Below are 22,083 nucleotides of genomic sequence, written 5' to 3' on the forward strand. Positions count from 1 at the left end.
CATGCGGATTTCTTTTTCTTTTTTTAAATACAAAATATGAGGAAATAGGTTTGCCTAAATCTAACAAGTTGTAATTCAAAACCATCTGTCACATTTGATGGAAACATGGCACAAATTGCCGTAGGTCATGGAAGGTATTGAATCTACCGACTCCTTGCTTGGATATATTCGAGGGATCATTTAAGTCCAATTACTTATAAATTTGATGAATCAAGTTATGTGTTATATCTAATACATAAAAAATGAACAAAGATGTTGGCTGATAGCAAATTTCAATCCTAAGAAGTTCTTAGACCAAATCAAGTTTTAAACTAGCTATTTAGTCACAATTAAATGGAGTTTTGTGGGTAATATTTGACGTCATATCTCTTCATGATGTGTTGTAATAGGGTCTTTTGGCAACCAATTGGTGATACAATTAATCCTCGATGTAAGGTATATATAGAGATTAGCTAATATAAGACAATTTTTGATGTTTTACAAGCCTTTTTGTTTACCATCTACATTCAACAATATATTTCATTTTATCAATATTCACATATTAGCATCTTTAGTAATAAATTTCGCACAATATTACCAATGGTTTTTCATTTTAATAAATATTTTCCATCTACATTTCAATAATATTTTCCAAGCTTTATGTTTTGGCTCCAAATTAAGATATTAAAATGTGTAATTAAGTCTGAAACTTTTGTGTTACTTTCAAATTTTATAACGATTCTCACCTAAACATATATGTACATATTATAACTTATATTGGCGTACATTATTATAAGACTTTTAAACAGTCGGGTCTTAAATAGTATATTAGCACTCCTATAAAAAAAAAAAATTTTATAAAAGTTGATCATCATTTTTAACTCATCATTTTTAACTAACATATAAAGTTGTTTTTTCTCATACATTTTCTTATTGCTATATTTGAGCAACCGTGAAAGCAATTTTAAAGTTTTTTTGGTATTTTGAAGTATATTGATACGTAAGGCTTTATAATTCAAGATTTTAAGTTATTATCAACAATTTTTGTATTGTATCATGTGAATTAAATCCTTTTTTTTTATAACTATATGTATTTTTATTTAATTTATAATTTTTTATACTTCATTTAATGATATTTTTTAGTATACACAATAGTAAATGTGTCAGTTTTTTATTTATTTATTGATGATTAATTAGTCAATAATTATAAATTTTATTAGTTCATGGAATGCATGGGTCATACTTAAAAAAAATTTTCAAGTTATATAATAAACGTCCTATATAGCTAGATTAATTAAATCAAATCTATAAGGGGGAGGTTGTGGTCGTTCCATAACCAAAATTTTATCAATTTTTCACTTATCACTCTCCAATAAAAATTCTCCACTTCATTTTTTCTCAAACTTTAACAAACTCCACCAAAATATTGACATCACTTTCACCGAACTTCACCAAACTTATAAACACTATTTCCACATCATATTTTAATGCCATTTATTTTTAATACATAAAATCAAAAACTATATAAATTAAAACATCTAAATAAATATAAATACAATCAACAATAAAATAAAATAAAAATACAGAGGCGACTGAAATGTATTTAATATAAATAAAAAATATAGTTTCAAAATTTGTATATTATCAAATCATAGGGACTAGAATGTAAACAATTAGAAAAAAACTTCTTTTAAAAGAAGAAAAGATAGAGACACCCGTATAAATATTTCAAGTAGATATTATAAGTATTTCAAATAAATATATTTAAATTCTAAAAATATTAATATAACAGAAAAGCATTTTGTGATTACTTCAAAATATTAAAAAAATAGTATATATAACATCCAATGCCATACATATTAAAAATGGAAAAAAAGAAAAGAAGAAAGAACACTCATGTTTTTAGTCAATAGTGGCTCCGACAACCCTTATTCCATCCCCTGTCTCTTTGGTAAAATTAGCCAAAATCCACATCTTCTCTCCTTCAGCGTAACACGGGCGGTGGTGTTACTACCCGCCGACTCGGTTAATGGGTTTGCCAAATACCATTGCTTCCCACTTACGTATATAATACTTACATCTACTAAATACTAAGTTGAATGTAAGTACACATTTTATGAGTCTCTAACCAGATTTAAATCAAACATATGAGGATGTCCTCTTAAATATTTTTTTTAATGGGGTTGTTTCACATTGTTAGCATTGATTAAGAGTGTTTTTATTGAGTTCTAAAACCATGTTCTTTTGGGAGGCTTAGGACGACAATATCAAGTGTAATCTTATTGACTTCAAGTGTAGATTTTACAATTTATTTATTAGATGTTTACATATATAAAGATCATCTAATTATTATAATAATTATATATTCACTTTCGTTATAACATTATGTTTATTGCATGTCATTTACGATAAATTATGTTAGAAAATAGTATATACCGGTGCAACGCAAGGGTTTCACCAGTTTTCTAACAGAACTTGAACTTGTGGGCGACCGCTTGTCGGTTTTTTTGATCTGTTTGTATAAAAAGTTAACATCAATTCATGTTTTATAAAGTGATGAAATCGCTAGTTTTGTAATGGAAATGAAATGGTGCATAATATATCCGTAATAATAGCTAGTTTCTTATAATTTAAACTTTTAAATACAGTGTTTGATAAACTTATAAAATTTTAATGCAATATCAATCACTCAAAAGTCAAAACAAAATGCAAGTAAATTAACCAAAAAAATTTAAATTCAAAAGTCAACATAACAGTAAAAAGATTTCAAATAAAAAAACTCAACATTATTATAACATAATATCACTATAAGTCTATAAACATGATGTCGTCTTTGATCTAAAAGTCCTCGATTCAAATTTGTGTTAATCCTGCAGAGGGATCAACTATGGGCTTGCACTACATCTGCATTGCCGAATAGTTAGTTTCTATGGTTTTCAATATCATGATTGTTATAGTGTCGCACAAATGAATATGCAATCCAAAAGTAGTCCCCTCGTTCCAAATCAGCTATAGTGTCGCACAAGTAGTGTCAGCTCAAGGTTTATGGTGCCTAAAAACTGGAATTTGTTTGGGGGTACTTAAAGTCTATAATTAAAACCCTCCTCTTTAATTTATCCGGGCTTAAGACCGACAAAATAAACTAAAAAGCTTATAACTGGCAGAGTTAAAAAAAGTTTTAAAACTTTTTGTATGTTTAAAAACTGTTTTAACTTTTTAACCTTTTTCGAATAACCAGATTTATATTTGAGGGGTTGTTCTATTTTATTTGAAAGCCCATAAAAGCTAACTCAAATGTATAAACTTGGAGGCCTTATAGTTACTTATATAGTTGGCCGCCCCTGTGCGCAAACGCATCATTTTAACGATTAGTTAGGTTATATCGTTGGTGGTCATCAACGTACTCTTGGGGAATTCTTAGTTGACGAATTATCAGTTGACAGTTATAAATGATCTTCAAAGACGTTAAAAAGTCTGCCAATGCTATTGATTTCGTTAAAACTTACAACTGATAGAATAGCCGGCCAATTGTTATTTCATATGCACCATTGCATAAATGTTATGTTATTTTGTTACTTGATTTCAACTTGATAAATATATATAGAACAAGATATCCTAACTAACTAAATAGAAACTAAGTATTTAGAACAGCCATTTACATAATGCTAGCTAGCTAGCTCCTGACCATTATTAATTATTCTTGTGACACATTCATGTTCTTTAAGAAATAACCATCAATTAAAGTTTGCATAATTATTTGCTGTAAAGAGATTGTTGATATGCTCCAAAATTAATGCAAAAGAAGAAAAAAGAAACCCAACTAACAGTTAGTTCAATTCCTCTGTTTTTATTTATGGAAACCAAATCCCCTAGCTAGCTTTTTGAACCTATTTTTGTGGTTGAAGAAATGTTCATGTTTTAGAATTAAAAACAGAAGTGCAACAACCCTAGCTACACAATTACTAAAGTTTAGTTGTGCCATATATAGATACAAAATAATGTATCCAGTGATGTTAATTTTGTGTTCTTGCTGGTTGTAAAAGAAATGAGGGTAGTTGGCTAAAATTTATGTTGTTTAATTTTGGGTTGTCATTGATAAGGCAGCATTGATTATAGAGGACAGTTGTGGGCTTTGTTTTTGACCCACCATGTGCTTTGGTAAAATACTTCAACCAAAATAAAGTGGTCTTGATCTTTTTCTTGTGTGTATATATATGTTTGTTATTTGCATGCATGGTTCATAACTTCTTGTTTATTTTTTGTGAGACTTGATTGAGTTGGTATTAGAGTTGATTGGTGGAAGTATGGTAAAAGGTTCCCTTGTGTTGGTTGTGGTTTTACTTTCTATTATCAGTAAGAGTGGTGTGATTTTGGGTGATGGAGTTAAGGGGGAGAAGGATGAAAAGAATTTACTTGGAAAGCCTAAACTTGGATTTGGGGGAGGGTTGGGTCATGGGATATATAAGAAGGGGTTTAAGCATTATGGAAAAGGTGGTGGTGGGGGTCTAGGAGGTGGTATTGGAGGTGGCATCGGTGGTGGAGGTGGTTTTGGTGGAGGTGGTGGAATAGGTGGTGGTGGGCTTCGCCACCATGGAGGGTTAAAAGGTGGTATTGATAAAGGAATTGGTGGTGGTGGCGGGCTAGGTCACCATAAAGGTTTAGGGGGTGGTTTTGGAGGCGGAATTGGTGGGGGTCTAGGTCACCATAAAGGTCTAGGAGGTGGCGTTGGAGGCGGAATTGGCGGTGGTCTAGGTCACCGTAAAGGTCTAGGAGGAGGTGGGCTAGGTCACCATAAAGGTCTAGGAGGCGGCATTGGAGGTGGAGTGGGGAGGAGGAGGACTTGGTGGAGGAGTTGGAGGAGGAGGACTTGGTGGCGGAGCTGGAGGAGGGGGAGGGCTTGGGGGAGGCGGTGGACTTGGTGGAGGGGCAGGTGGTGGTTTTGGAAGTGGTGGTGGACTTGGTGGCGGAGGTCTAGGAGGAGGCGGTGGAGGAGGTTTGGGTGGTGACAGTGGTTTTGGGGGTGGTTCAGGTGGTGGTATAGGTAGTGGTGGGGGCCTTGGTGGTGGTGGAGGCGGCGGTCTTGGAGGTGGCAGCGGCACCGGTGGAGGTTTTGGAGCAGGTGGAGGCTTTGGAAGTGGTGGTGGCCTTGGAGGCGGAGGAGGAGGAGGTGGTGGTGGTGGTGGTGGTGGCGGCGGTGGGGGGTTTTGGAGGTAAATGTAACTGTGAAGGCGGAGTCAATTTTGGAGGAAGTGGTAACTAGAAACCTACATTGTGTCATTTCATCAAGGCAAACTATTACCGTAACAAATGTTATGTTTCATTTTTTACTACCTAAAAATTGTACTCTATTGTTTTAAGTGCTATTGAAGCTTGTGTTTTATTTTGTAATAAAGCTTTCAAGCACATGTTAATTTTTGTCAGTAATGCATCATTGTCATTGTTATCCAAAATGATCGGCACACATAAGTCAAAATCATAACATGAAGCTATAAATTTTAATGCTCATTGTCCAGATAGAGGACAAAATCCACCCATAAATGTGTTATATTTATAGATCTTTTATAAGATTCTATGTTGCCACTAAACTTAAGAAAAGTTGAAATAAACTGCTGAATTAAAATAAGAGTCAGTAATTCAAAAGAAATTTTCGGCTAGTATCATTTACACCATATCAGTCAAAGATAATAATATCAGCAAATCACTAGCTTATATACGGGAGTATAAACATTCGAATGGAAATGAAAGAAAACAAACTTTGGGTGTTGAAGGATGATGACATCATGGGGGTGATTGTGATGTCACTAAGCGAGTAATTACGTTGGCATCTCCAGTTTTCAGGGCACAAATGTGGGCATGCATAGCAGCATAGGACGTAGGACTGTAGGAGTGTAGGACTAGTGATGATAAGACAAGGGAGCGGTAGAGCTATATACACTGGAGAGGGTTTAGTCACTTGCTAAACTACCTTTTTTTCTTTACAACTTCAGTAAAGAAAAATTAGTATGTAAACCTGTCTTCGTCCTTAAAACAAGGCAACACCAACATAATATCAGTAATGTCCACCATGTGGCATCCGTGAAATGACCACCACGTAACATTACAAGTCAATGCGTACAATGTAACTTGATCTCAGATATATCAAAAGCTTAAAGTACCGGTCCAAACCAACTAAACAAAACAAATACCCCATTGGCATTATATCTATGTATTTTCTCCGGAATTACTTTTTGGCGAAAGATGATATTTACAACAGATACGTTACTGTACTCAAGAGTCAAGCTCTACTTTCAACTATATGTTCAATCAATACTTTTGTTGTTTAATTCATGTATTATTTACTCAGCTAAAATAGGATAAAAAAAAAACTAATCAATTTGCATCTACACAAGTAGAATATAACAAGTAGATACACTTCATAAGTCAAAGAATAATGTTGATTTGTAACCATTTCCAAGTGCATGCACAAGCAAAACCATCCTCTTTTCCTGCCACGAAACCTAATCTTTTTACATCCTTTATATGCCTCACTTTTAATCAGCCATGTCCATGGCCCTCATCAATATCTCGATGAATAAAATATTATATAAATTCTATCCATCCAACAACATTTTAAAAAGGAGATCCCTATTCGTTGCAATTTTAATAAGTTCCATTTATTTCTATCAATTCAAAATTCTGTTGCGACATGCCAAACAACATACTCGAGAACAATTGAATCCATTCTGAGGACCAAAACTAACATGAAAATGGAATGGTAATGGAGAACTCCATTCCATTACTAGTTCCATTACTTTCCTATACCAATCCTTTCCCTATTAACATTTACTAGAAGACCCCGAAAAAATCACATCCAAGGTAACAAAATAGATCCACGTTATTCAATGCTAACAACTGATGGGTGACATGATCTTTTAACCAAAATAATGTATACCCATTTTTCTATTGTGAGGAACAACTAACCAACTGAATTGACATGTTTAGAGGTTGGTCTTTGGTTTACCGGCAGCAGCAATACGTCTTGTGACTGACCGCATAGTGACAAACTCCTCTGCAGATGATGGGTGTATTCCCACCTAGAAGAGATATCGACATTTTAATTAAAACGAGAAATCTATGAACACAAGTAATATGCATATTATGTTATATATATAAAAATTAAGAAGCCATCTAAACTCACCGTGCTATCGAATTGTGCCTTGGTAGCTCCACACTTGAGAGCAATAGCAATGCCCTAAGAAATATGAACATATCAGAATTGGTAGTACTGAATAAAATGAAAATTAATCGAGTTATTTGAATAAAATTGAATTAGGAGGTACTATGCATACAAAATACACATTAGGTAACTTTTAAGGTTGAACCCATCCAACCCATTCACTGTATAGCTACATTTTATACCAAATGGGAATACCCTTTCAAAAGTCTATGGGTTGAAATTTCTATACCTGTATTTGACAATCTAAGAGGAGCTCCGGCCTCATAGCCTTATACTGGAAAGGCCTAACTGATTCAAGCATAAGTAAAGAATACACCAGTAACCTCTTAATATACAACTATACATTTTTCCAAGCCACTTTTATTGTTGTAAGGAGGTTTAACTGTAGTTTATTTTAGGAGGACCGATAGAAGCCAAATTAAACCCTAAGGCCTGGCTTTTCATGAGATGTTCCAAGCCTCAGTTTTGTCAGCTCGGTTTACAATGAACACGCTTGATCATTCCAACCCTTTACCTAGATCGACTCAAATAAGCAACTAGTAGAAACAATAGATAATTATTTCGCCATTATATTAGAAGCATCAAGAGTGATTAAGGGTACCTGCATAATTTCTGCAGCATCTGGCCCGCACATCGAAGCACCAAGGACTTTATCCGTCTCAGCACTGACAATAAGCTTCATAAGTGTCTTCTCTTGACGTCTATAGATATAGAGTTACAGGTTCAGAGTTAGTATTAACACCTCATAATCAAATACATTAGAAAGCATGAAACTTAAAGCTCTATACCCTCGAAGTTGGCAGTTCGGACCCAATTAAAAGTAAAAAACTCAATTATATTTTCGCTCTATATATGGGTAAACTTTAAAAATCAGGCCAAACGGGGAATCTGACCAAACAGGTCGAAAGTCTCATGTATAAAACCTCGTACATGATTTTAAAGAAATTTATCTGATTATAATTGTGATAGAGTTTTTGCAATGAGATGTCATTATATACTTACAAAGGTTGATAAAAGTATAAACAAAGCATTTAGGTGAAAAGGTTAACAGGTAGTACTCTAGTAGAAACTTCCAATTCTGACCCAATCCATTTTGACCAACCCTCCCAAGTCCCAACCCATCCAAGTTTGCCATTTCTAGTACAACTGGCAATGCTCCAAATTTCATCTTGTGGGCCCCATTCACTTGATTCCTGCAGAAATAAAGATGAGACCCACCCTAATGGAGAATGGCATCAAAGTTACGCAGAGTCACATACCCAGAGATGGAGTTCTTCATAGGATTAAATGTTGATGTGAAAACCAAAATGTCTCCGTTGGCCTGCTCAATGGCCTGTTCTTCACTTAGTCCGACAACTGAGAGGGGTGGTATGCTGAATGGCAGAATATATGTTTTGTTATACGCACATAAAAACAATCAGTTGTATCTGAAGATATGTACAAATGACCCAACAAATAAAGAAGGGCAAGAATAAAATGATATGTTACCAGAAAACGGCACAAGGTATATTGCTGTAGTCAGGCTTGCTAGGTTCATTACCAAATGCGGTTTTCTGTATGTAATAAAGAGTCAGAATATGTTGAAAAAAAATCAAAGCACTCCTTCTGTTACTCTGTTATAGAGTTCAGTTTTAGAATGTCCTGGAATATATGCAACATTTCCTTTATAAAATCAGAGGAAAACTCAAGAGCAAACTCAGAGAAGGCTGAATTCACTTACAGCAAACAAAGTTCCTTCCATCAACGCGACAGGAGTAAGATTCATCCGGTTTGTGACATCACCTATAGCCCAAACGCTAGGCACATTGGTGCGCGAATACTCATCAACCTGCATAGCACAATTATCTTTGTCTCAGTTCTCTCTACGCACACCCCCTCCAAACACACACAAACATAAATCCAAGAGACTTGTAGTACATTATTTTCGTTTATAGACAATCAGTTAAGTAGTAACTAGTACACACACTTACATTTCTTGAGCTCTTACTTAAGATCCAGGTAACATTAATAAACAGCAAAAGCTGGAGTTTTAGGGGAAACGCCATATTTCATTAGCATTTAGCCTAATCAACATATGCTGATTATGTACTACTCACTAAGGAGACATTGTACTTCTATTGTAAAATCCTATGTTATCAATTTCGGTGAAATTTCGGTGGTATACCAGTTTTCGGTGGTGGGACATAATTTCGGTATTGAATTTCAGTTTAGATATCGTTTCCGAAATTTTCGGTGGTTTTGGCCGAAATTTGACCGAAATACCACCGAAATTTGACCGAAATTTCGGTGAATTCTGTTTCAGCACTTCCAGGTTTCATCTTTTACTCTTATTTATTATATATATAATGTTAGAATTACCAAAATACCACCGAAAAAAACGATATTTCGTATACCAGTCTGTGACCGAAACACTGAAATTTATGTCCTTGACTACGTAACCTATCATATGGATAGAACTTGGCAGTTGGCACTTCCCTTCACTCTAAAACATTTTCATTAAATATTATCATGAGGTCTTCCAGCATAATCGCTACATTCCCATTTTGGTAAAATCATATAGAACTTCATAAAAAGGAATTGGCATCAATGTTGGTTCAAGAAACTCTTTAAATTGTAATTAATGAGGGATATTTTAAAACTTTTAATGTAATACCAAGAAAACTGTGGCAGTTCTTTTTTGGTGAGCCGGGGAGAAAGTTATCGAACATCATCAGAATAATATGGTTATCTTATCGGCATTTCGACCACCAATAAAACAAAAAGGAGATAGAGAAGAAGGGTTCATTAAAAAAAACCTTCACTGCTCCTGTCCTGTCAACTTCAATACCTACAGCTTCCAAATTTAATCTCTTTGTATTAGGGATCCGGCCTGCCACCAATAAAAAAAAAATGTAAGGGGACACTTAATTCGTTAATTTAGTGCTTTGAAGATCTATCCTAGCATATAAACAAAAAAGAAGAATTACATTGCGAAGTTTTAAACTCTAGTGAAAATGAAGAAGATTTGTTAAGTTCAAAAGGTATATAGGGATGCCTGATAAATTCTCTATAGTGTCATAAACGCATAGAGATTATTAACCATCATCATGAATATCTCAAGTTATGCTTTCTAATTTGGGATAACATCTTGTTGTTAAGTAAAAGCTAAAAATATAAGATGCCGGTATTTTCCTACCCCTGATACTAAAATTTTTTGAGGACGCTTGGAAGCAGCACAATCAAAATAGACAACATAAAAGTATAAATGTATAAATTATCAGATGGGTGAAAGTCATTCCAGTTAATAAATAAAGGCTACAACTCAACAGCATATCATGTAGATTATTAATGGATCCATATATAAAGTTCAATTACAATAATACATCTTTCAAAAGCGACGATATTACCTGTGGCAAAAAGTACAACATCTGCCATTAATTCTTCGCCATGATCTGTAGTGACTTTTATGCCATCTTCTGTTTTGACCAGCTGAAACATGTTCATACAGTGTATGTATAAGCTCAAAAATTCAAGAAAGCTAAAGTAGTATAATCCATAATAAACTTGAAAAAAAGAACCTGTGTTAAGTTTGTCTGTGGGTGCAAAATAATGCCCCTTCCTTCAAGATTTCTTGCAACCAGAGCTCTCATCTCATCATCAAAACCCCTGAAAATGATTACTACTTCAAAAAGGCAGTCTTTGAAAACTTCACTGGAATATGCCAATTCCAATTTGCCAAAAACGAGATGAAGTGGAGCTCATGTAGGCGTAACCAAAATAGGTCGAGACCGGAAAACCAAACTGGGAACAAGAACTGGCTACATTTGGTTCAGTTGTATGTCCTAATGTTAGAAACCCCAACTCTCAGGTCTAAAGATTCTCGAAACCAGCTAAAATAGTAACAGTATGTTCCGATTCTTTTTATCTATTAAAAATTAATATGATGTTCTATATTTGTAGGCCTGGAGATTAACCAGCCCCTAACTTATATATGGTTATATACTTGTACGCCTTGGAATTAGCTAACCCCTAAACCTGTGCTAGAGTGACTTTAAATCAGTTTGGAATCGGTTTAGATAGGTTCTTTTCGATTCTGTTATTTAGTATTTTTCGTTTCGTTTGGTCCAGTCTAGTCTGAATTTGGGCCAATGAACACCCTACTCATAGCAAAGGTTAAGTCAAATACTTCATATCGGAGTTAATAATCCTGTGATAAATAACTTTTATAACCTCAATGGAAGTTCCCTTCTGAAACATAGATTCACAGTGGAGCCCATTCCACGCCAAATTGAAGCAAACTCAACAGCAATATACCTGATCGGAGATAAAAGTTAGTCATATTATCAACCTGTTAGAGTAACAAGATACAGGTATTATAGAATGTGGAAGTCAACGCACCCTCCTCCAAGTACAACTACACGCTTTGGTAGCTCATCCAAGCTCAAAGCCTCATCCGAGGTTATAGCTAACTCCTAATATAACCCACACAAATAAAAAAGAAGTCAGATCTAACACTGTGCATGGAAATCAGTGATTGGTTTAAGGATACATTATTTCATGGAAATTAAGTCATTAAATAACCAATTATTAACTAAAAATAATTCAAATTTTGTACCTGTCCAGGTATATCTGGACGTTGTGCCCTGCTACCAGTCGCTATCAATATCTGTTTTGCCGAATAGGATAGTTTAGTTCCATCCAATTGTATCACCTCCACTTCATTGGGGCCCACAATTCTTCCCTCCCCTTCAAACAATTTAACTCCTGCATTCGATAGCAAGCGCTTGTATATCCCATTTAGCCTCACTATTTCCTCAGTCTGTAATAACAATGATATGATGACGATATCAAGAGGTTGTAACTTCGACCCTTACACCTACAAAAGGTTTGGTTCGGATATGGTATACCCCTAACTACCAATAAGTTTAGAACATACCTTCTTTTGCAGAAGCTTCTTCCAATCAAAATCAATCTTCTCACTCACTTGCCATCCATACTCCCTTGAGTCCTTTAAGAGTCAAAACAGGGATGAGCAAAGAAATCTTCAAAAACATCTTTCAAAAAAAGTGGTAGAAGCCAACATTTAACTAACTCTCAGCGAAAATACCATTTAGATACAGATTTATCCAAAATAGTGTTACATTATTTGCCTAGATGTAAATATGAATATCAACGAAGAAAAAATATAATCCACATAGAATTAAACTTCACAGTTATATGTGTCTAAAATACATGTGAAGAGGGCCCAAAAATTAAATTTTAATATATATGTAAACTATGATGTACATAGTTTACATATAGATTAAAATTTTAATATATATATTCCACGTAGCATTAAAGTTCACAGTTATATGTGTCTAAAACACATGTGAAGAGGGCCCAACAAATAAATTTTAATATATATGTAAACTATGATGAACATAGTTTTATTTAGAGAAAATATAAATATATATTGGACATAGTAATTGGGGCAAAATGGTCTACAATACACACAAAAAAGAACTGTATTCCCATTCATCCATAAATTTGGTCTCAACTTCTCTGTGTAAACTAATTTTACTGAGCTAATACCAGATTCAATAAAACCAACAGGAAGTTATCCATATCAGCAGATTTGTAGTAAAAGCCTAAAATTACCTGAATTTCAGGCCCAAATGTTGCCCCATAGACGAGAATCTTTTTAGGAACACAGCCACGAATCACACACCTGCAACGCACATAAAACGATATACTTTTATAAAATAAATCAATCAATGTGATTCTCATCCATATAAGCATGAAAAGTTCAATTAAGTACCAAACACCTGCTTCATGCATCGCCCCAAAAGGATATACAAATATTATGAAGTAGATGTAGATAATAAATACATCACGGTAGGTATAACTTGAAACAAAGATTTGAGAACTTACGTTCCTCCAACACCTCCTACTACTTCTGAGCTAATTGGATGAAATGGTAGCTCGCATATCCCAACCTTGAAACAAAAATTGTGGAAGAGAAATTAATAATATAACTTGCAGTGTTGTTGAAACTAGTACCATAAGTAAATTTCTTTAACACAAGTCTTATATACAAAAACAATTTCCATCATGGATACCAAATGCTTGTTACTCCCTCCATCTCATTAACAACATGTTATGAAATTGTTTGACTACTAGTCAATGCTAATGTACCCTTAAAGACTAGACAATATAAACTTCTTTCAAAAACTTAAAACTAGCATGGCCTATTTGCCCTATTATAATCATTGCAACTTTTTGTTGCTATTGATCCTGTTTCATCAATATTGAAGAATGTTTAATAGCCTGGTACTCAAAGTACTTGTAACAGCAATTTTTGTATTTTCATGGATGTAAATTGAATAGAGTTTTCCTGTATGACGATAATTGACTGGTGGGTTCAACATGATATGGCAAGTGGAACGCTTAATAATTCTGGAAACTCTTTGAAGGTGAACCAGACATCCAATTATAGGTCATCCTCTGTTGTAAAATCACATATTACTGCAAACACCAGCTTTTGTGAGTGTGTGAGGGTCTATTAAGAAGTGTTGCATACAATTTAATATGATTCTACTCTTAAAAAAAGCTACAAATATAACCAAGAAAATTTCAAAAAACAAGTGATTGATAATATATTCAACTTCACTCAAAAATCTATCAGATGTATCCAGCTTAAAAAGCTTATATAGTGTACATACACCTTTCAAATATTGCTATTGTTTTTATCTGTTGGTAACTTTGCTGACGTGATATTCACACAAATCGCCATGGCAGCACAAATTCCACCAGATACAATATAAACTTATAAAGTTCAACACATACTATAAATTTCGGGCTACACATTTTCTAACACTTAACCTAAATCAAAATTCAAAATAGCTAAAGTAACCACACAAGTTTAAAAATTTCACACAGATACCCCAAATGCCAAAAGCTTATCACACTAACATACTAATATAAACATAGGCACAATATTATATATATATACATATATATATATATATATATATATGTATATACAAAATTCAAGAAATAATAAATTATAAAAAAATAGTACCTTAGCACCATACTGAGCTGAAAATCTTGAAGCCCTAACACCACCACTGCCAGCACCAATCACAAACAAATCAAAATCATACTGATTTTCTTCACCAGAATTTCCCACATCTCCATCTATCAGCATCTTTCTTGACATTTTCACCTATATACCCACATCAAAAAAAAATTATTAAAACACAGCACATCAATTAATTTCAAGAAAACCCAATAAAGATAAACAAAATCAGATCCAAAATATCCAATAAAAATGAAATATTGTTGTTAAAGATCGAACCTTTTTTTTAATTATTTACTGATCAAGAAAGGGAGGAGTAGTAGTAGTAGTGAAGTTGATGATCTTTAATTATTGAGGGGTTTTATTTATATTTATAATAACTTATTATTTTGCATGAAATTGAAGGGCTTGAATGGCAAGTAGCCACGATATTGATTTACTGGAAAGGGGAATTTCAGATTGTGATATATGATTGATCGACTTGATTTTGTATTGGAATTTCTGTATGTTTGTTTTTGTATGCTTCGACCAGTTGTACAGTACAAGTGTCACGCATATATATTTTTTGTGTATAACCTTTTTTGGAAAGTTAGAGGATATGAGAAGGTTGTTTTGTGTTTGTCTTTGTGGTTGCACGTTGTGCAATTTTATGGTGATTCAATACAATTCAATTATTTGTGTTGAAAAAACAGGCAGGAGGGGGAAAAAAAAGTCAAAAATATAATTTTTATTGATTCTTTTAATGAATAAAAAAACGAAAATGATTTTTAAAGTTTTATATTTTAAAAAAATTTCATGATTTTGTATTTAACAAAATAAATTATATGTGACATAAATCACATAATGTGACTTGTGAGTAGTATGATTTTTTTCAAAAATGTCTCAAATCCTAACGAGTTAAAACAATTTCTTTGAAATCAATTTTATGTAAAATACTACGTTTGGCAATTAGCTTTTAGAAACTTTAATTTTCAAGCTTTTATGAAAAAACTCCTACCTAATAAATAATTTTGTTTGGTTGGAGGAGCTAGAAGCTTTTGGGTTAAGTGAAAAAACTCATTTTTATAACGCTACTAAAACAAGCGTTAGAGAAATGTTGTAAGCTATTGGTCTTTAGAATTACTTAAATAGTCTTCCAATATTTTTGATAACCTCCAACGTAAATCAGTTTCTTCTATATGACCATGAAACCATCAAAAACTTAATATGTTTATTCTGGTTTGTCTTTGATCACTTCTCAAAAATTATTTGGTCGGGTCATTCATCTCTTTCACTTTGGGTACGCAGAACCTGTTTTGTCTTAATTTTTTGATTCAATTGTCTTAGTTGTATAGATATAGAGTATTTTTTTATACTTTTATGGCATGAATTTATAAAATTGTGTACGTGGCTTTGTTAATAATTGAGGAAAAGTATTAAGAAATGATAATTGTGGCCATAGGCTATCTTGGTCATTATTTAGATAAATAAATTAACTTCTTTTTTATTAATGACACATGTTTTTTTTATTTAGGTCGTGTTTTTATTTTTCAAAAATAAAATATGTGTACACTGATTTCTTAGTTGTGACTAAAGATATGATCTAAAAAATTGTAACCAAAATAACCACTTGTATTTAATTTTCAAAAACCTAAACATGTTAGAATGTAATTTTGATTTGTCTTCAATTTACAAATCAAAGTTCGAGATACGACAAAAGTTTAATAATTCACAAAAAGAAAACTATTTTAAAAAATTGGTATATTTAATATAAAAAAATTAACATCAATTTAAAACATGTTAAAGATGTATTTTATGATGAAGTTTAAAGCATGAAATATGTTGAAGCTTATGGATGTAATATAATTTCAATATATTTCATGCTTTAAACTTTACTACAATGGAACACTATCTTATAACAAATTAACTTGGGACATAAACTGGATTGAAATACCTTGAAACAACTTGGATTGAAAAAACCTACAATTAGATTTGTTCTTCATAAACAAATTTGGAATTTGCGATCCCAGGTGATATCAGTACAAGATCAAATGATCTTTTTCTATTGGATAGGAAGAGCCATAACACATGATATACTTGTAATTGTCAAATGAATTCTATATCTATCTGTATGAATAAAAAATCATGTAAAAAAGTGATTTTAAACAACTTGTTTGGATAATGTGATTTGAATGCTCTATTTGGATGAATCAAACATATTTAAACATTCAAATAACATGTTGTTTAAATTAATTGAAACATCGATTTAACTCAAAAGTAATCACAAACCAATTTCATAACTTTAAGCGAAAAAACACCATTATAATTCCTTGCAATTGATGAACTGATAACGCTCAAATTATACATATTTAATTGAGCCTTTATGTGTCACTTAACATACAAATATGACCCATTTTAATATAAATTAGTATATTTTAGCTACTTATTATTTGCATAAGTATTTTTGGTAGGCTGCGTTAGAAATTGATGAGGAATGCACTAAAACAAAACAATAAAATGTTCCTGCACTGTTTGATCATAATTTATTCATTCAGACTCCGATCGATACAATTTAGAAAATTAAGATATGCAAGTTTCATGTTGATCACTTTCGAGAATTAGCCACCATGATTACGTTTTAGAAGATTGAAGCATAAAGATAATTCATAAAAGCGACGTTATTACTAAACCTCATTCAATTATAAATCTCTCCAACACATATGTTTCATAGTAACATTAGAAACTGCTCATGATTTATAAGCTATGGACAAGATTTCTTGCACCCTGATGTGACTAATTTATACCAATTACCTACATCATTATTGGCCATTTATTTATGTGTTTTAAGTCTATTTTATGTGCATTTGGCGAGTTTATGGTGTTTGTTAGTGTTTACAGGCTCTAAACAGGTTACGCGTGCATTTGGTGCATTTCCGGAAGATATTTGGTAAAGAAGTGATTAATCATAATCGAGAGTTGTTTTAAGTGGAAGAAACGGCGAGTTCAAGATCGTAAAGGAAGAATTGTGTGACTGCGCCGTAGTGGAGGGTGTTATGCCCACTGCGCCGCAATCCATATCCACGGAAAAGTTTGGAACACGCCCCACTGCGCTGCAGTGGGGGTTGCACTAGGTAGACTGCGCCGCAATCAAGGAAGCAAGAACTCAAGACGTGGAAACAAGCTGCGCCGCAGTCAACTAGAAGTCAAAGTCAAACCTACCTCACTGCGCCGCAATAAGGGGATGCACATCTCACTGCGCCGCAGTGGGTGCACGGGGGCTGAAGGATTGGATCGTTTCTGCATCAGAATTTTGGGAGAGTATAAATACAAATTAAAACCCTAATTCCCATGGGTATCAAAAATCTTTCTAGGAGCTGTTCTACAAGGGTTCTTCAATCTCCAAGAAAGTTTTTCTTAGGCGGATTCGTTGAAGATTCACGAGCACCCATCTAGATCGTATCTACTTTTACTATCTTGCAATTTCAATTTCTCAAACGATTGGTACATCATGTTTCTCTTCTATTTTAATTATTATTGTGGATTGATCATGAGTGGCTAAACGTTTAATCATCCACCTTGATGTAATGAGACGAATGATGTGATTGCAATATTTTTAATTCAAAAGGGTTTATTCTATTATCGTTGTTCTGTGATCTTGATGATTTTAGTTCTTTTTATTAATTAAATATGATATTGGTTGCATATATTTCTTCGTTGGTGGTACCAATTGAATGAATATGTGATTTTAAAACGGTTACTTGTCTATGAGTAATTATCACTAGTTCATAGTATGATAATGAATGTCATTTTAAGAAAAGATTAATTTTGTCAACGTGACTCATAGCGGTTGGTGGTACCACGTTGTTGTCACATAGGTTCAATTGATAATTCGATAGTCAAATAAACTAATTGTTAGAAAAAGTTGTCTTTGCTTTGGTGGTACCGGCTTGGGTAATTCAACTGGCAATTAGGTGATTCGGTAATTTGTTCACGGTTGGTGGTACCACGTGAGCATCTTAATCTTGTCATGATTATCTTTAAATTCTAAAGAATTTGGTCTTAATCAAATGCAATCATATTTGAAGTCGAGTGAAGTCAAGGTGGATGACTTTTAATTATATTGTTTGAAGTTCTTTTCAAATTTATGCAATTAGTTTGCAAATCAATTTTACTTTAATTGTCAAAGAGGATTTTCAAAGCAACACCCGTTTTCCAAACCATTTCATAAAGCAACTAGTCATTTCCAATCCCTGAGAACGAACGCAGACTTATCTCTTAACTATATTACAAACGATCGGGTCCACTGCCCATGAGTGCGTAGTAGTGAGTTTTTAGATAGTCTAGTTTTATAAATTTAAAGCTCGATTTTGCACATCACACCCCACTCGTACTATAAATTCATTAATGCAAAAAAGAAGGAAATGAATAGTAAGATATCTCTATTAGCTATTTTGAAACGCACATGCTCGAATAGTACACTTCTGCTCATTACTGTAGACCTAAATTCAATGTCCGAGAATTCATTGCAAATTGTTGAAGAGTTAGGCTATAAAAAACACTCGCAAAAGGACGTTCAAAGGTGTGCCTCCTAGTGAGAGTCACCATCTTACTGATTACTCCAAAGTCATTGGCACCAATTCAGTTCTCAAAACACTTAGAGGCTGTTTGGTTCATGGAATTCTAAGGAATTCTTTGGAATTGGAATGTTGAATTCATTTCATAAGCTTGTTTGGTTGAAAAAATAATGGAATTGAAATTCAAAATTTTCCTTCAAATTCCTTAAAACAAATAATCCACAATTCCTTTACTAAACGCATTAAATGTTTTTAATTCCAATGGAATTCAATCAATTTGACAAAAAAACCCCCAAAAAATATACAACTCTTATCTTCTTCAGCTATTAATTTCTGATGCTTCAACTGCCATCACACCACCAACCACCACCACCTACCATCGTCGCCGATTTAAACCGGCCTTTGACCATCATCTCTGTTGGACTAGTACATCATCGACCCACTGTTTATCGATCGACTAAATACGTATTGTTAGACTACGCCACCAATAGCCGTCGCTAACCACCGTCGTCAACCACCTAACCCAGTACTATTCTCTGTTATATTTTTCTCCTTTCTCTTTTTAACTTGATTGAAAAGATGCAATTTGTTTCATAACACATAAGATGATTTGAAACTTAATTGGAAAATGATTTTATTTTGTTCATGTGTGTGGTGGGTGTGATGTAGAGAAAGAAGAGAAAAGGGTGAGAGAGTAAAAGACACAGACGATGAAATGCTTTATTGGAATGAGTACTTATAAAGTTATAATATATAATAGATGATGGTCAAGGGTAATTTTGTCATTTATATATAGTTTACTTTTTCTATATCTATACTATCTAATAAAACAAATCATCCTTTTTTTTTCTTAAACTTTCTACTTTGAAAAACCAAAAATATCATTCTCCTTTATTAACTAATTTAAATATTTCCATCTAATATACCTATAATACCCTTAATGAAATAATTTACGGTATAGATCTTCCAACACTTAAAATAACTACAATACCACATTTAACATTAATTATTTTTACATTCACCACTATTGTCGCCCCCATTACCGTCCCCACCACCACCTCCTCCATCATTATCCCCACCGCCGCCACATTGCGTGAGCATAAGTCCAATAATTATTTAACAACATTCTATTGAATTCTGTCAACCAAACACATTATATATTTCAAAAACTTTCCAATTCCAATTCTTTCAAATTCCAATTCTTTCAAATTCCAATTCCTTCAATAAATTTTAATTTATTCAAAAACATTTTATGAACCAAACGCCCCCTTAGTCTTAGTTTGTAATAAAGTAGTTTTAAGTCACCACTATTGATTGCTCATAGAAACTCTATTCACATTAGTTCACCATTGTCGTCTAAGAAATCTTTTGTTACAACTTAGTCTGCTAAGTTCGCGATCATAAAGTTTCAAATTTAAGTTTGTACTTGTTTAATTATTCAAGGTTACTAGTTTTGAAGTTTCTAAAAGTTTGTTTGTTATTTGAAGCTCGTTTATTAAGTTTAGTTCGCAAGTTGTTCGTAAACTTCGGTCTCAGTTTGTGAAGAAGCCACACGTTAGTATTTCGTTTTGAAAGGTGTTACAAGTTCATCGATTTTCCTTTTAGCCACGTGACAAGACTCGTGAAGTTTCGTTACAATCCGATCTTTTGCATGAAACTCATCTTCAAATTACTGTGTTCTTTATTTGCCTTTGGTAGTTATAAATTTAGATAATTTGATACCATTTAAAGGATTTAATTGTGAAGGGTTGATTGAGGCTCAACAGTTGTATTAAGAAGTAGAGTCATTACCCGTTGATGTAGTAGTTAGTTTAAGTGAGACAAAGTTGCTAGTTCGGTGCATGCTTTACTTGATTTTCTTTGACTTTTAAAAGTCGATCTAGCATTCAAAGTCACGACGAAACTGTAACACCCGTCATTTAAAAACATGGATTTCCAAAAACTTTCGCCTAACGGCGTCAAAAGAAAGCGGAAGGAAACTTTAAAAGTCCAAACCAATAAATTCAGTTTGGTTTATTCATTAAATGGTGTTACTAGTCATATCGTCAAAACAAGTCTAAATGGAAATCCATCGGTTGCCCAACATTAAACAACCGACACTATAGTAAATATAAATCGTAAATATCTAAACATAAATGAACATCTAATGCGAACAGCCACTATGGGTAAACTACAGCCAGCTTCAAGATCATCTACCCATGCCTCACATCTTCTCACATCTACCTGCTCACTATGTTGGACCTGAGGGCACAACACATTTCAAGAAACAAGTGTTAGCTAACGAATTAGCTAAGTAAGATAACACATGGTTTATAAAACGTTTGTCCATTTAAAACATTATATAAAAGTCATATTAAGTCGTTAAGGCACACATATCATCTCACATACATATTATAGCATCAACATCTTTCATATTAGGATGGGTCATCCTAAATGTGTCTAGTCATCTTTTGCATCATCACATATCACATTTGAACATCTTTATAATTGTGACAAAAGTCACGCATCTCATATAACATATGCATCTCGTTAAGTGTGACATAAGTCGCACCCGACTAGATGAACCACCATTCAGTAGTACATCAATGTCGTTAAGGAATGACAAGCCAATCCAGGAGTAATCCATATGTTCAATGACAATGAGGCTGGTAAGACCTCCCGTATTACTCTTCACGTTGTACCATGTTGCAAGGAGCCACCCAAGCAACCACATCAACGCACTTAACCGGGCTAGGGCAAGTACGGGTTAAGCTTAACACTTTCACGTTAAATTTATGAGCTCGATTTCACATCACATATAGTTTAGGTGTTTACACAACCTAAACAATCATCACATATACATCTTGGGCCCTTAAACGTGCACGTGTCATGGCAACTTAATAAGTCTAGTGAACTAGATGAACAAGCCATGTAATCATGCACATTTCACATATCATCATCATACATCACATTTCATAGCATTTCATTTCATAGCATTTCATTTCATATCATCACATCGCATACATTGTTACATCACGTACATCGTCATATATCATTGCATATCGTATATCATTACAACATTGCATAACATTTATCATCTTAGATCGTACATCATTTCATATCATATCATCTATTAAGCATACATAACATCTCATAGCAATACGTATCATTGGGGTAGCATTTCAGGCTTTTATATGTATCTACATAGCCCATATCACCTCTCATATAATCCTGAATACCCATAAGCAAACAAGATACCATTTGGGATGTTATTATATGAAAACTATGTTTATGTTGAACCCTCAGCGTGTCAAAGTAGT

General features: G+C 33.4%; 2 protein-coding genes across 2 annotated transcripts; one reads left to right on the plus strand and one right to left on the minus strand.

Moving 5' to 3' along the window:
- The first annotated feature begins 4,283 nt into the window (after positions 1-4,283).
- On the plus strand, positions 4,284-5,193 carry LOC122583495 (glycine-rich cell wall structural protein-like). Its single transcript, XM_043755892.1, has 2 exons — positions 4,284-4,755; positions 4,811-5,193. The coding sequence occupies exons 1-2, from the start codon at positions 4,284-4,286 to the stop codon at positions 5,191-5,193; spliced, it is 855 nt and encodes a 284-aa protein (XP_043611827.1).
- A 1,413-nt stretch (positions 5,194-6,606) lies between these two features.
- Positions 6,607-14,811, minus strand: LOC122581136 (glutathione reductase, chloroplastic). The gene is made up of 17 exons (XM_043753296.1): positions 14,511-14,811; positions 14,235-14,378; positions 13,085-13,149; positions 12,812-12,881; positions 12,111-12,182; positions 11,790-11,993; positions 11,573-11,646; positions 11,405-11,488; positions 10,753-10,840; positions 10,582-10,663; positions 9,991-10,064; positions 8,916-9,023; positions 8,684-8,748; positions 8,455-8,568; positions 7,797-7,896; positions 7,157-7,210; positions 6,607-7,052 (listed from the first exon to the last, which is right to left on the minus strand). Exons 2-17 carry the CDS (start codon positions 14,370-14,372, stop codon positions 6,957-6,959), a joined length of 1,488 nt encoding a protein of 495 aa, XP_043609231.1. The 5' UTR covers positions 14,373-14,378; positions 14,511-14,811; the 3' UTR covers positions 6,607-6,956.
- Between the last annotated feature and the right edge of the window lie 7,272 nt (positions 14,812-22,083).

The sequence above is a fragment of the Erigeron canadensis genome, chromosome 9 (assembly GCF_010389155.1).
Source record: "Erigeron canadensis isolate Cc75 chromosome 9, C_canadensis_v1, whole genome shotgun sequence".
Taxonomy (NCBI): Eukaryota; Viridiplantae; Streptophyta; class Magnoliopsida; order Asterales; family Asteraceae; genus Erigeron; species Erigeron canadensis.